Source organism: Anolis carolinensis, chromosome 4 (assembly GCF_035594765.1).
Source record: "Anolis carolinensis isolate JA03-04 chromosome 4, rAnoCar3.1.pri, whole genome shotgun sequence".
NCBI lineage: Eukaryota > Metazoa > Chordata > Lepidosauria > Squamata > Dactyloidae > Anolis > Anolis carolinensis.
The window spans coordinates 1,949,987-1,964,714 of record NC_085844.1 but is presented as its reverse complement, the minus strand read 5'-3'; the positions used below and the strand labels follow the sequence as shown (position 1 = coordinate 1,964,714).

The 14,728-nt window shown below is 44.6% G+C and overlaps 1 protein-coding gene across 1 annotated transcript in view; it reads left to right on the top strand.

Annotated features, from left to right (window-relative positions):
• The window catches only part of LOC103281364 (BOP1 ribosomal biogenesis factor), a 35,947-nt gene that overhangs the window by 11,824 nt on the left and 9,395 nt on the right, over positions 1-14,728 (top strand). The window contains exon 3 of the mRNA XM_062979844.1: positions 10,564-10,680. Coding sequence (XP_062835914.1) covers positions 10,564-10,680 — 117 coding nt within the window. The remainder of the gene's footprint in view (positions 1-10,563; positions 10,681-14,728) is intronic.

The window sequence follows — 14,728 nt, the reverse complement described above, 5'->3', positions numbered from 1 at the left end:
GGGAGGGGTATAAATATTGCAAATAATAAATGTAAGCAAATATGTCAAGGATGGGAGAGAGAAGTTTTGTATTATAATTATTGCATTTCTTCATCTCAATTACTGTTATATACAGCCTCAGAGGTATTGCAATTCTGTATATCCTCAATAACAAAAAAGAGCATACACTTGTCACCCAGCATTAAAACGACTCGGAGGCCTGACCGATGGAGGTTGCATGATGACCCATTGCGTAACAGCCGTAGATATAATGATGCGGCAAACCATCTTCCAGCTATGTGCCTTTAACTTCCATGCTGGCATCGAACCCTCCTCTGTCTACATGAACCTTTGTTTCACCTAAATGGGCTTTATTTGTTGTTCACTAGCTTGGGGACCCGGCGATGCCTGGGTCATTTGAGAATGGTATTATTCGTCTTTTAATGTTATGTTTTCTGTTTGGAGTGGGTGAACTGCAATTCCCAGAATTGTGGCTGAATCCGCCCCCCACACCCTGCCAGTATTATAAGTTGGCCATTTTGGGCCTGTGTACCAGGTGTGTTGCAGTACTCTGTGGATGCGGGTGAACTACTGCAATTTCCAGATTCCCGGGGCAATTGCCCCGAAATATCTATCAGTATCCCCAGCAGGTAATATTCAGTCTGTGTGCCAAGTTTGGTCTAGATTTGCCATTGGCTGGGTTCAGTGGTATTTGGATGGAGGTGAACTACAACTCCCAAAATCAAGGCCCCTTCCCAGAAATACCCGCAGTATGTTCAGTAGGTCATGAGGCTTCTCTGTGTGAAGTGTGGTCCTAGTGCATTGTCGGTGGGGGTCAGTGTTTATCTGGATGCAGGTGAACTATAACTCCTTTTTTCCCAAACTTGTCCAATATGTTGTATTGGTTATGGGACCTCTGTGTGCCAAGTGTGATGCTCATTCATTGCAGGTGAACTATAAATCCCAGTACCCACTACTCAACTTCCAGTCCAGTTTCCCTCCAAACCCACCAGTAGTCAAATCTGTGCATATCGGGTCTGCATGGTAAGTTTGGCCCAGATCCATCATTATTTGGGTTCATAGCGTTCTGGGTGTAGGTGAACTACAACTCCTCTATATTCCTTAGTAGGAGTGACAGTGCTCTGACTTGATGCAGGGTGAACTACAACTTCCACCATGTGGAGTCAATCCCTAAACTCCTCCAGTAAGTTTAGTTGGAGCTCAGTTCTGCTCTGTTTGTTATGCAGAGAGATTGGAAAGGAACGGGCAGTGGGCGGGGCCATGCAAATGCCACAGCAATGGAGAACCCTGGGATGCCTGCCTGTGGTGGAAGAAAAAGGAAAATCTAGGATGAAATGGTCCCCAAATGAAAGCATTACTTGGGTGGTGGGCCGTAGTGTTGGGGAGGACATTGGCAGGAGCTGGGCTGCATGTTCATGGCGCTCGCTGTGACCACAATGTCAGTGGAAAAGAGTGACTTGCTAGATTGACCCTGGGAACTATATCCTGTTTGTGGAGGCCAGAGGCTGTCTGTGTGAGCAGACATCTGTGCCACATACACACATCCAGGTTTTCGCTTTTATTATGGATTTAGATTTAGATTAGATTAGATTACATAGATAAAGCTGTTTATGCTTAATGTGTTGTTGAAGGCTTTCAATGGCCGGGATCACAGGGTTGTTGTATGTTTTCTGGGCTGTATGACCATGTTCCAGAAGTATTCTCTCCTGACGTTTCGCCCACATCTATGGCAGGCATCCTCAGAGGTTGTGAGATATATGGAGAAACTAAGCAAGAAAAGTTTATATATATATATCTGTGGAAAGTCCAGGGTGAGAAGAAGAACTCTTGTCAGTTGGAGGCCAGTGTGAATGTTGTAGTTAATCACCTTAATTAGCATTGAATAGTTTCATCTCCCGGCTTCTTCCAGCCTGGGGGGCATCCTTTGTTCAGAGTCATTAGCTGTCCCTGCTTGATTCGTGTCTGGAACTCCTGTTAGATGGCTATCCAGCCTTTTTTACCAACCTTCAGGGAAGGAGACTCCACTGGATTCCTCTGTTGAAGAGAAACAAGCCCTCATCTACTAGATATTGAGGAATTTGGAAACCAAAAGTGTAGTAAGAAAACCAATTGTTTAGGAAGAAGAAGTCCTCTCAAAGTGCTGATCTTGCAGAACTCTTTGCCTCATTCACTCACTCACAAAAAAAGAAAAGAAAGAGTCAAGTGTCTATATTTCAGTAAAAAAATATTACTGTCAACATTTAAAGATAAAGGTGTTTGAGATCTAATCAAGGGTTACAGTGGTTTTTAACTTTTAATCTTTTTGATGGATTTAAACTTTTAAATTTTAAGAGCTGTTTGTGTTTGATTCTGTTTTAATGTTTGCATATTTGTATATTTTAAATTGTATACTAATAGTTTTATGTCAAGTCACTTTGAGTCCCCTTTGGGGAGATAAAATAGGGTATAAATATAGTAGTAGTGGTGGTAATAATAATAATAATAATAATAATACATCACACAGTTCTAAACACTTGGGAAGTGTTCTATGATATGATATGAAATCCAGGATATATATCTCGTTTTCTGTGTCATACTATGTCTTTGTGTCAATAATAATAATAATAATTATTATTATTATTATTGACACAAAGACACAGTATGACACAAAAATGATATATATATATATATATATATATATATATATATATATATATATATACATACATACATATACATATACATATATATACATACACACACATACATACATACATACACACACACACACACACACACACACATACACACACACATACATGCTGGATATCATATCATAGAACACTTCCCAAGTGTTTGCCATCAGGACAAATGCAATTAAGGCCAAGATCGAAAAATCAGCTGTTGACCCAAAATGCAGACTGTGCAAGGAAACCGATGAAACCATGGATCATATCCTCAGCTGCTGTAAGACAATCGCACAGACAGACTACAAACAGAGGCACAACTATGTGGCCCAAATGATTCATTGGAACTTATGCCTCAAGTACCACCTCCCAGCAGCAAAGAACTGGTGGGATCACAAACCTGCAAAAGTATTGGAAAATGAGCACGCAAAGATACTGTGGGACTTCCGAATCTAGACTGACAAAGTTCTGGAACACAACACACCAGACATCACAGTTGTGGAAAGGAAAAAGTTTTGGTGTTGCCATCCCAGGTGACAGTTGCATTGAGGAAAAACAACAGGAAAAACTCAGCCGCTCTCAGGACCTCAAGATTGAACTTCAAAGGCTCTGGCAGAAACCAGTGCAGGTGGTCCCGGTGGTGATGGGCACACTGGGTGACATGCCAAAAGATCTCAGCCGGCATTTGGAAACAATAGACATTGACAAAATTACGATCTGCCAACTGCAAAAGGCCACCCTACTGGAATCTGCGCGCATCATCCGAAAATACATCGCACAGTCCTAGACACTTGGGAAGTGTTCGACTTGTGATTTCGACTTGTGATTTTGTGATACGAAATCCAGCATATCTATCTTGTTTGCTGTGTCATAATAATAATAATAATAATACAAGGTTGCTCCATTTCTTGTTTCTGCCTCAGTTCTCGGCAAGAGGTTTTGCATGATGCCCGAATGCCTTGCTAATAATAATAACAGTAACAACAACGTGTTCTCAAAGGCTTTTATGGCTTAACTACAACAGGGCTTGACTGTCAATCAGCTTGGCTGGGATCCTGGGGAAAGGGATTGTGCAAAGTGGAACTGGACTCTGCCAGACAAGGCAATAGGAGACCCTTGGGTGTGCTAGAGCGCCTCTGCATGTTCTGAGCTTTGTTCTTGACTGGCACCCTGGTGTTTGAGGCTTCCCTCTTGAGCATAATTCTGCCATTGGACTCTCATTGAGTCCAGTTTTGGCTGCCAGAGCATCAGTTCCAGCAAGAGTGGCCCCAATAGTTCTTCGGAACAGGAGGGAAGCAGGGAAAGAGGATTAACCTGGTCTCGCCATTATAGTTCCCTTTGAAAACTTTATAAGAGGCCTAGTCCCTATGAAAATTAGAGCACACTTTTGTGCTGCATCAGCGGCATAGCATCCAAGTCAAGGAAAGGCATCGTAAACTCTCTCTTTTTGCTTTGGTCAGCTCTGGGCAACTCTATATAGATTCCACTTAAACATTATGAAGAACTTTTTGTTACTGTCATAGAATCTGACATCAAAAAGGATTGCCTTAAAGTTTCCATCTTTGGAGGTGTTTAAGCAAAGGCTGGATGGGCGTCTTCTAGGAGTGCTTTAGTTGGGTATTCTTGAATGGCCGAAAGGAGTTTGCACTAGATGGCCCTTGGAGTCTCTTCCCAGTCTATAATTTTAACTGATTTTTGTAATACCAAGGATATTTAATTCTGTTTTAATGTTTGTATATCTGTAGATTTTAAATTGCATCGAATTGCTATTAATGTAAGCTGCTTTCAGTCTTCTGGTGGAGGGAAAAAACAGGGTATAAATAAACATTATTATTATTGACACAACGATATTGTATGTCACAGCAAACAAGATAGATATGCTGGATTTCGTATCACAAAATCACAAGGCGGATACTTTCCAAGTGTCTAGGACTGTGTGATGCATTTTCGGATGATGCGTGCAGATCCCAGTAAGGTGGCCTTTTGCAATTGGCAGATCGCAATTTTGTCAATGTCTATTGTTTCCAAATGCCGGCTGAGATCTTTTGGCACGGCACCCAGTGTGCCCATCACCACCGGGACCGCCTGTACTGGTTTCTGCCAGAGTCTCTGAAGTTCAATCTTGAGGTCCTGAGAGCGGCTGAGTTTTTTCTGTTGTTTTTCGTCAATGCGACTGTCCATGATCCAAACCTTTTTCTTTTCCACAACTGTGATGTCTGGTGTGTTGTGTTCCAGAACTTTGTCAGTCTGGATTCGGAAGTCCCACAGTATCTTTGCGTGCTCATTTTCCAATACTTTTGCAGGTTTGTGATCCCACCAGTTCTTTACTGCTGGGAGAATCAGGGAGAAACAACCTGTCCATGGCTTCACTTTCTGAGGGACTCCAGAGAGCATCCAAAAGTACTTGAGACATAAGTTCCAATGAATTATTTGGGCCACATATTTGTGCCTCTGTTTGTAGTCTGTCTGTGCGATTTTCTTACAGCAGCTGAGGATGTGTTCAATGGTTTCATCGGTTTCTTTGCACAGTCTGCATTTTGGGTCATCAGCTGATTTTTCGATCTTGGCCTTAATTGCATTTGTAATTTGCACAACAAAACATTGCAATGGAAAGTTCCTTGACAAAATTGAAGGAGAAGGTGACAAGGAGAAAACCTGGCTATGGCTCACGAATGGAACATTGAAGAAGGAGACAGAAGGCCTGGTCCTTGCAGCCCAGGGCTGTTAGGAATTGTGGGAGTTGAACTCCAAAACAACTGGAGGGCCCAAGCTGGCCTACGCCTGTTCTAGGGAGTCCAAATGTTTGTAGCCCTGCATATTCAGCAAATGCAGCCCCAGTGACCTGACCTCCTCACCTCCATGCCCCAGATGTGGCAGCTGCTGCAATTACTCCTTCCCATTGCTTTTCCTGCCTGCGTCCTCCCTCTCTCCCCATAAGTTTTCCTTTTTTGGGTTTAGTGCTGCCCTCTGGCGGCCCATTGGTTCACCTTCTGCAGAAGAGACTGCTCCAGAGAGAGGGACGCGTGGTAGAAAAGCCCAAGTGCAAATGCCCAAGGAAAGAGGGACCCTCCAGAAAAGAAATGACTCTTTACGCTTTGCCTGTGGAAATAATCTTGGTGTTCTTTGATTAGCAGCAGCTTGGGACAAATTCCCCCTTTCCACAGGCCTCTAGCTCCATCTTGCAAGCAAATATTGGTTCTTAAAAATGGCATCACTGTAGAATCCTGGGAACTGTTGTTGTACAAAGTCTTTAGTCTTCAGTCACAGAGAGCACAGATCCATCGCATTGAACCAGGGCAGTTGAAGTGCCGTCAAACTGCTTTCATTCTACAGTTCAGATGCGCCCCTAGTCTAACATTCAAACCTAGAAGCCATGCTGGCTCTCTTAACTTAGATACACAATGCAAAAACTATAATGATGATGATGATGATGATGATGATGATGTGCAAAAAAGAAAGAGCGAATAACGTAAAAACACAATCCAGAGCAGAAGAGAAAACTGGCGAAAGAAGGCCAGTTCCTGGGAAAAATCGAGAACCAAATTAACAAAGAAAAAACATGGCTGTGGCTCACAAATGGAATTTTGGAGATGGAGGGCCTGATTCTGGCAGCCCAAGAACAAGCCAATAGAACCAATGCCATCAAAGCCAAAATTGAAAAGTCGACAATAGATCCCAAATGTAGACTCTGCAAGAAAACAGGCGGAATGATGGGTCAAATCCTCAGCTGCTGCAAGAAGATCGTACAGACAGACTACAAGCAGAGACAGAACACCGTGGCTCAAGTGATTTATTGGAACTTGTGCCACAAATACCATCTGCCCGCGACAAAGAACTGGTGGGATCACAAGCCAGAAAAAGTGACAGAGAATGAGCATGTCAAGGTACTCTGGGACTTCCAAATTCAGACAGACAGAGTTTGGAGCACAAGATACCGGACCTCACCATCGTGGGGGAAACAAAGTATGGATCATGGATGTTGCAATCCCAGGTGACAGCAGGATTGATGAGAAGCAACTGGAAAAGCTGACACGATATGAGGATTTAGAGATCGAATTGCAAAGACTCTGGCACAAGGCAGTAAAGGTGGTCACAGTGGCGATGGGCACACTGGGTGCAGTGCCTAAAGGCCTTGGCCAGCACTTGAAAACAATCAGCGTTGACAAAATCACCACCTGTCAGCTTCAAAAGGCCTCAGATCTGGACGCATTATTTGCCGAGACATCACTCAGTCCTAAACACTTGGAAAGTGTCTGACGTGTGATCCAATACAACAGCCAGCATAGGGATCTTGTTTGCTGTGTACTCATCTTCTTGTGTATTTATTATTATTATTATTATTATTATTATTATTATTATTATTATTATTATTATTATTATTTGCAAAAGGCCACCCTACTGGGATCTGCGCGCATCATCCGAAAATAGTGCTAAACGCTTGGGAAGTGTTCGACTTGTGATTTTGTGAAACGAAATCCAGCATATCTATCTTGTTTGCTGTGTCATACTATGTCGTTGTGTCAATAATAATAATAATAAGAATAGGTGGGCAAAAGCTGGTGCTTCCTTTTTCTAGGTGACAGTGGGAGAGTTTGATTGGACAGCTGCATTTCTGGACATGTACCTGTCTTTGCAGCATTATGGGTCGGGTGCTCACAGTCCAGGTGCCTTTTGGGAATGAGGGCTTTGCCAGTGATTGCAAGGACAGCAGGTATCCATGGGCCACCCTTCATGGCTCCGATGGCTGGCTGCTCCAGAGACCCCTTTCTATGGCAGGGGTCTCTGTTGTGAGCCCATGTAGTGGTGGGAGGAAAGGAAGTGTGGGGAAGGCCAAGAGATGGGGGAGAGAGACACAGACAAAACCTCTCCGGTGCCAAAAACCTGGGATAGAACTTACCTCCGATCTGCGTCCATTCCCCCCCCCCCCCTTCCCCAGTCTTTAATAAAGCCTTTGTTTGTGCTGTAATCCCATCTTCTCCTTGGCCCTGTGCTTCCTAGGCCCCACTTTCTCTCTCCCTTTGGCCGGGAAGGTGGAAGTTGAGGCCTGGATGCGCGATGGGGATGGATACAGCGTTTGGGCTTTACTGCTCCCCGGAGGAGCCCGTTTTGTGGGGCTGCTTTTCTGATTATTCCGTCAAATCCTCATCCTCCTCTGGTAAAACCCACTCCAAGCTGGGGGAGGAGGGGGAAGAGGGCCAATGTGTTTTCCAGGGAAGGATGTGCAGCTTTGCCCAAGGCGTAGGTGCGTCTGGAACGCCAGGCCGTGGGCCGGGAGCTGGCTGGCCGGGCCTGGATCCCGTCCCTAAAGCCCAGCGTTGAGTATTTATCCATAGCGAGCCCAGGGTGAGCGAAAGGACGTCAGAGCAGCCTCCCGGTTCAACCGAGAAGGGAGCAGAATCAGAAAAGCAGCTCAGCAGGCCTCCCCTTGCCCCAAAGTGCCAGGCAGGTGTCATAGAATCATAGAATAATAGAGTTGGAAGAGACCTCATGGGCCATCCAGTCCAACCCCATTCTGCCAAGAAGCAGGAAATTGCATTCAAAGCACCCCCGACAGATGGCCATCCAGCCTCTGTTAAAAAGCTTCCAAAGAAGGAGCCTCCACCACAGCCCGGGGGAGAGAGTTCCACTGTCGAACAGCCCTTCTCACAGTGAGGAAATTCTTCCTGATGTTCAGGTGGAATCTCCTTTCCTGTAGTTTGAAGCCATTGTTCCGTGTCCTAGTCTGCAGGGCAGCAGAAAACAAGCTTGCTCTTGTCCTAGTCTTTGGGAAGCCCACAAGGAGGGCATCAGGACAGGTGCCCCTCACCTCTTATGCCGTACAAACTATTGGGGTAGGCCTGCCGGAAGAGATAGGTCTTCAGATGCGTTTTAGATGTTGACCATCACCAATCGGGTTCTGGCTGCTTGAAGTATCTGCCCAAAAGGACCCAAGTGTGTGGGGTGGATTGTATGGGATAAGGCCATCAAGTAATTGACCTGGATGCAAACCAGGTGGGGCTTTAAAGGTTTAAACAAACACTTTGTACTTTGCCCAGAAACACATTGGCAGCCAATGGGGTGACTTTAAGATAGGTGTAATATGCTCACTCTTAGATGTTCCTGTCTCAATAGCATATTTATTTATTTATTTACAGTATTTAAATTCCGCCCTTCTCACCCCGAAGGGGACTCGGGGCAGATCACATTATACACATATAGGGCAAACATTCAATGCCCATATACACATAGAACCGAGACAGAGACAGACAGACGCAGAGGCAATTTAACCTTCTCCTGAGGGGATGTTCGATTCTGGCCACAGGGGGGAGCAGCTGCTTCATCATCCATTCTGATGGCACTTCTTCATTCCAACGTCGTAAATTAGTTAAATTTGCCTCCCCACTTTATAAGTGGTACCTTATTTCCTACTTGATAGATGCAACTATCTTTTGGGTTGTTAGGTCAGCAACAAGCAGGGGCTATTGTTTATTTTTTAATTGATGGGTGCTCACCCCACCACGGGCTGGCCTCGAACTCATGACCTCATGGTCAGAGTGATTTCTTGCAGCAGGCTGCTCACCAGCCTGCGCCACAGCCCGGCCCCTATATTGAAGAATAGAGACATCACACTGGCAACGAAGATCCTCATAGTTAAAGCAATGTTATTTCCCATAATAACCTGTGGATGTGAGAGAGAGCTGGACCACAAGGAAGAGAAGGAAGATAGATGCTTTTGGACTGTGGTGTTGGAGGAGAATTCTGAGACCTTGGACCACAAGAAGAACCAACCAGTCCATACTCCAGGAAATGTCCAGCTGCTCACTGGAGGGAAAGATATTGGAGGCAAAGATGAAGGACTTTGGCTACATCATGGGAAGACAGGAAAGCTTGGAGAAGATCATGATGCTGGGGAAAATGGAAGGAAAAAGGAAGAGGGGCCAACCAAGGTCAAGCTGGATGGATAGTATCCTTAAAGTGACTGGCTTGACCTTGAAGGAGCTGTGGGTGGCGACAGCCGACAAGGATCTCTGGCCTGGGATGGTCCATGAGGTCATGAAGAGTTGAAAGCGGCTGAACAAATAAACAACAACAAAAGATGTTCCTGTAACCAGTCTGGCTTCTGTATTTTGAACCAACTGGAATTTCCAAATTTGGTACAAAGGTAGCCCAATGTAAAGCACATTGCAGAAGTCTATCCTTGAGGTGACCAGTGTGTGTTCCACCATCTTTAGGTCCTCCAAATATAGGACCCAAAACTAATAGTAAGCCCTCTTGAATGTTGCATCTACCTTAGCTGACATTTGGAGACGGTTCCAGGAGCTCTTGTCCCAAACAAAGTCTTTCAGGGAATTGAACCCCATGCAGAACTGGTTGACACACCTCCATCCCCAGATGAGGACCCTTGGTGGCGACCACCTCTGGTTTGTCTGCATTCAGTCTCCATTTGTTTTTTCTCGTCCAGCCCATGACCACCTCCAGGCAGTCATTCAGAGGAGATACACTAGAATTGGATTCCATAAATAAATGATGTGTCTGAGAGTAACCATTGTAGTAGATACACACACCTGTGTGCATGCACATCTCTGTCCTCACATGACTATCACACCTGGAATTCCAAATGCCCAGCCAGTGTCCTTATTGTCAGGAAGAGATCCATGAGATTGGATTTCTAGCCCTGAGGTGGAGCATGGAGTCCAGATAAAGTTGTCCCTCCACATTGGTGGTTTTGATCTTGTTTAGTCATGAATTTGAGTTAAAATGTTCTCTCTAGAAATCGCTTGATCTGCCAACTTCCAGTAGAAATTGTGCTGAAGGACCTACACATTCTAGAGAAGTGTTCTCTCGGGTAAAAAAAAACTGCACCTGATTCATCCTCTTCATGTCTTTGCATAACTGTTTGTACTGTTCTCTTTTACAGGCTGGAGAAGCTCCTAAGAAGAAAGGAGGCCTGGGCCTTAAGGTCAGGGACAGAGGGACCGGTCAGCAGGAAGAGCTTCTGGAGAATGAGTATGTGGAAGACAGCTCCGACGAGGAGGTAAGCCTGCCCTTCCATTTTGTTTCTGCGATATTGAGAAAATTACAGTCTTTGCAGCCTCATTCACCAACTAGGGCCTATTCCATGGGATAGATAAGGAATTAATCCATTGCTGAAGGTGTCTCTGGTGGAGACTTTACACAAGTCCTTATGTGCAGAAAGCATAAACTGTGGCAGTTGCAGCATCAGCAACACCTCTGTTTTGTGTATTATAATATGTATTTTATAGAAATAAATTTTAATAAGTGCAATTACGGTATTTTTACAATGTTTTATGTCTTTTAATTATTCTGTAACCTGCCCCGAGCCACAAGGAGAGGCGGGTAAGAAATAAAATCATTATTACTGTTGTTCAACAAAACTGCTGTTGCTCGGAAAACAGATAAGGTGGCATTAGTAAGCCAACTAACACAATATAATTCAGTTAAAAGCCACCTTAAACTTTATCCCTGTTGAAACCAGAGGTGATACAACTGAATTTCTTGGTGTGGTTCCTTTTACATTTCCTTCATTGAAGAACAACTGATCAATTACAGAGATTCCTGGGTTTTGTTTGTTTGCTCAGATATTGCTCTCTATGTGTCAGATTGTGTTTGCATGTTGTTTTGCACAGAAACATGTCTGTACACTTTCTGTAGAATACATTGGCATTGTTGGCAATTGGAAGCAAATACTACTCTTAGAGATAAACATGTGAATGTAACAGTGACAAGGTCCTGATATACTTTACCTTTGGACAGAGTTGACCTCTGCGATGACTCCCGATCCCTGGGTTTGCATCTCTCTGCGCTGTGAGAGGCTGAATGTGTTTTGTAGAGAGAAAGCCAATCTATAATCCAGTATAGCTACCCCGCTAAGAGTTGTGCAAGGAAGTGCAATTGTATGTGCTACTGATGATGCACAGAGAGTGAGGTATTGGTGGCTTTTACTCCCAGAGGCTTGTGTGACCTCCATGGTCAGGGACAGTGATGTTAGCCCCTTGTTTCTTCTTGGAAGAAAGGATTTTCTAATTCTATCTCTGTGCGTTTTTGCCTGCCGTCAAATTCTCCTCCCCGAGCCCTTGACCATGTGGATCCCATGGGTGTTTCCTCTTCTCTGGTGCTTGGATCAATGGAAATGGAAACTGAACTGAGGAGCGTCACAGTTTGATTTGAGCAAGATGTGTGTGCCTTGCATTTGTGGTGACAACTGGGCTCCTTGTTTCATCAGGGCCGAGGGAAGCTGGAACGAGTCTGAGTGATGCCAGAATCCAGAGGGAAGGGACCCCAAGGGTCATCCAATCCCAGTCCCCTGGCATCCACAATGAAAGCACTCCCAAGAGATGCCCACCCAACCTCTGTTTAAAGCCCTCCAGAAGTGATTCCCCTGCCCTACAAGGCAATGTTGGGAAACTAACACTCACCCTAAATAATTTGTCTGTATGTTCTGTTTTTGCTGTCTTCCTTGTCAGTTTTATGATACCTGCCATTAACATTTGCATGGATCTTCACATATTTAACAGCCACAGAACTTTCACATTTTAGCGTAAACATCCAATAGACAATGCATTTCCCTATCAGATTGCACTTGGCGGTCAAGAAATTCTTCCTCCTGTTTAGGTGCCATCTGTTTTCTTGCAGTGAGCACAGATTGGGTTGTATTCTGTTCAGCCTTCTCAGTGCTGAAGAGGATCTAACTCTTGTCGGACGGTATAGTTCATAGGAACACCTGGCCCTGACCGTGGGCGACACACGGAAAGGGGGCTCTGGCCATGCTCTTCGCTTGCAAGGCTGCCAGAGCCTCTTAACCGCGGCTGTAGAAGTCATTACATAGGGAAAAGATGGAGTCACACCAGGTTTTGCACAGAGCAAAACAACAAGAGGCAGCTAAGCAAGGAGTGGATGCACCAGGCGGTGTGTTGACTCTGGAGAAATGAAGGCAACGGGAGGGTGAAATGCTTAGGGAGGGGGCTGCTATGAGCAGAATGGGAAAAGGCCACGGATAGGTCAAGGCAAGGTGAGCGTCCTCTGAGTTGGGCAACAGAGAAGCACAACATCTCCAGGTCTGCTGTTGTCCTGTGGAAAGGGGTCAGCACAGTGCTTTGGCAAAGGAGGCTCCGTGGGCCCTGTTGACAATCAATAGAGTTGGCGCAAGGAAGCTTTCTTTTAAAGCTCCCCTTAAAGGACGATCAGAGCTACGATTACGGCTTTTAACTTCTCATCCAGAGACAGCAACGAGAATCTTCAAGTGTCTGTTGACTGATCCCATGAATTTTAGAGAGTTTTCAGTTTGTTGTCAAAGGCTTTCATGGCCGGGATCACAGGGTTGTTGTATGTTTTCCGGGCTGTAATGGCCATGTTCCAGAAGTATTTTCTCCTGACGTTTCACCCACATCTATGGCAGGGATCCTCAGAGGTTGTGGGGTATAGAGAAACTGTAGTTTTCAGTTCCTTCTTCTAAAACACAACCTGAAGCACCTTGGATTCCTTGGTGGTCTCTCTAGGGACTCGCCAGGGCTGGCCTTGCTTAGCTTCCAAGTTTAGATCTGGTTCTTATCCACCTTTTGTTTGGTTGGTCTGCCAGACATTCTGCTTTATCTAACACAAAACCCGATTTCTTCCATACAGTGAGCTCCTATGGCACTTGAGTAACTTTTCAAACCAGACTCCACTTCGCAGAGGATTCTGGCTAGATCAGTAGAAGTATCTTGGAGACCTGTCTTAGATGGCTTTATCTTAAAGATACGGAGAATGTGAGGAACCGGGTTTCTGCATAGTTTTTGTACTGGAGAGAGAAACATTTCACATCACTCCAAAGAAATAAAGGTCAGGGAGTTCTGGGCTACCATACTGACCCTTTGGGGTGCGGGGTTTCTGAGTTGGCAGTGAGAAAGGAAGAAAGAGCACCAGTGCTGTTGATGCACAGTGCCCCTAAGATCTCTAGCCTTTTTACTTCCTAATTCAAAGACTAGAAATCAATGAGATTCAATAGTTTAATTCTTCAGGATAACTAGGGGGTAGCATCAAGAAAAGCAACACATTTTACTATCTCTTGATCATGGGTTTTATAGTCTCAAATTGAAGTAAACATGCACATGCGTACACATGAGATCAAACATCCTCGTTCCCCTGTGTGTGTGTAATTTTCCCTTTGTTCCAGCGCCTCTGTGTCTTTCTGTACCTGTAAACATCCTTTTGTTTTCCTTTTTTTCTGTAAGCAATTCCTCCTCCTCCTCTCATTTTTTCCCCCTCTCCCATCTTCCGTTGTGTCAGTCCGATTTCTTTCCACCTCTCTCTCAAATCTACACATTAGTAACACCTTATCCACATTCCTTGCTCCTTCTTGCCCCTTTTCACTCACTGCTCCTATCTCTTAACCCATTCTAACTTTGTGAAATTCACTTTACATTTTCCTAGTCCCACCAGTACGTTTATTTTCCCACCTTGGAAGTGGCTAAAGAGGTCCCTCTTGTCTTTCCATTGGCTTGATTTTGCAGCCTGATGGAGAAAAGGAGGAGAGAGGCCCCAAAGCGCAATGGCTGCGCATAGGTGTTGCTCCCCAAGGCAGCGTGAGCACTGGAAACCAGACAGAGACCAATAATCATATAATATCTTTATTAAAACAATTATAAATTCAGGAATGAATAGCTGGAAAGGTTGAGCATATAATAGTCCCTTATGAAAAGGTATGAAATAGTCCAAAGAATTGAAGGGAAATGTCCAATATTATTGTCCAAAGTCTAGAAACCGAAACACGCTCAAAACTGTTGGAAAGTTCTTGAGCGGGGAACAACAAGGAAGCAAGACTGAATAACAAAGTCCAAAGTCACTAGGAAGTTCTTGATATCAAATCAGGAACGTGATGAAGCTGAGGCAAAACTTGGTTTAGGAACAAGGCAAGGAAGTAGACTTACTCCGGGTCTACTCAGGAGTCGCGGTTCGGCTTGGCCGCCAGGATCTGGAAACTTGGCTTGGAAGAGGCAGGAGCTAGAGTCAGTGAACCTTTCTCAGGAAATAGCAACGTTGACACCGCAAAGTGTCCATGGTGCAAAACACTTTTATGGAACCCA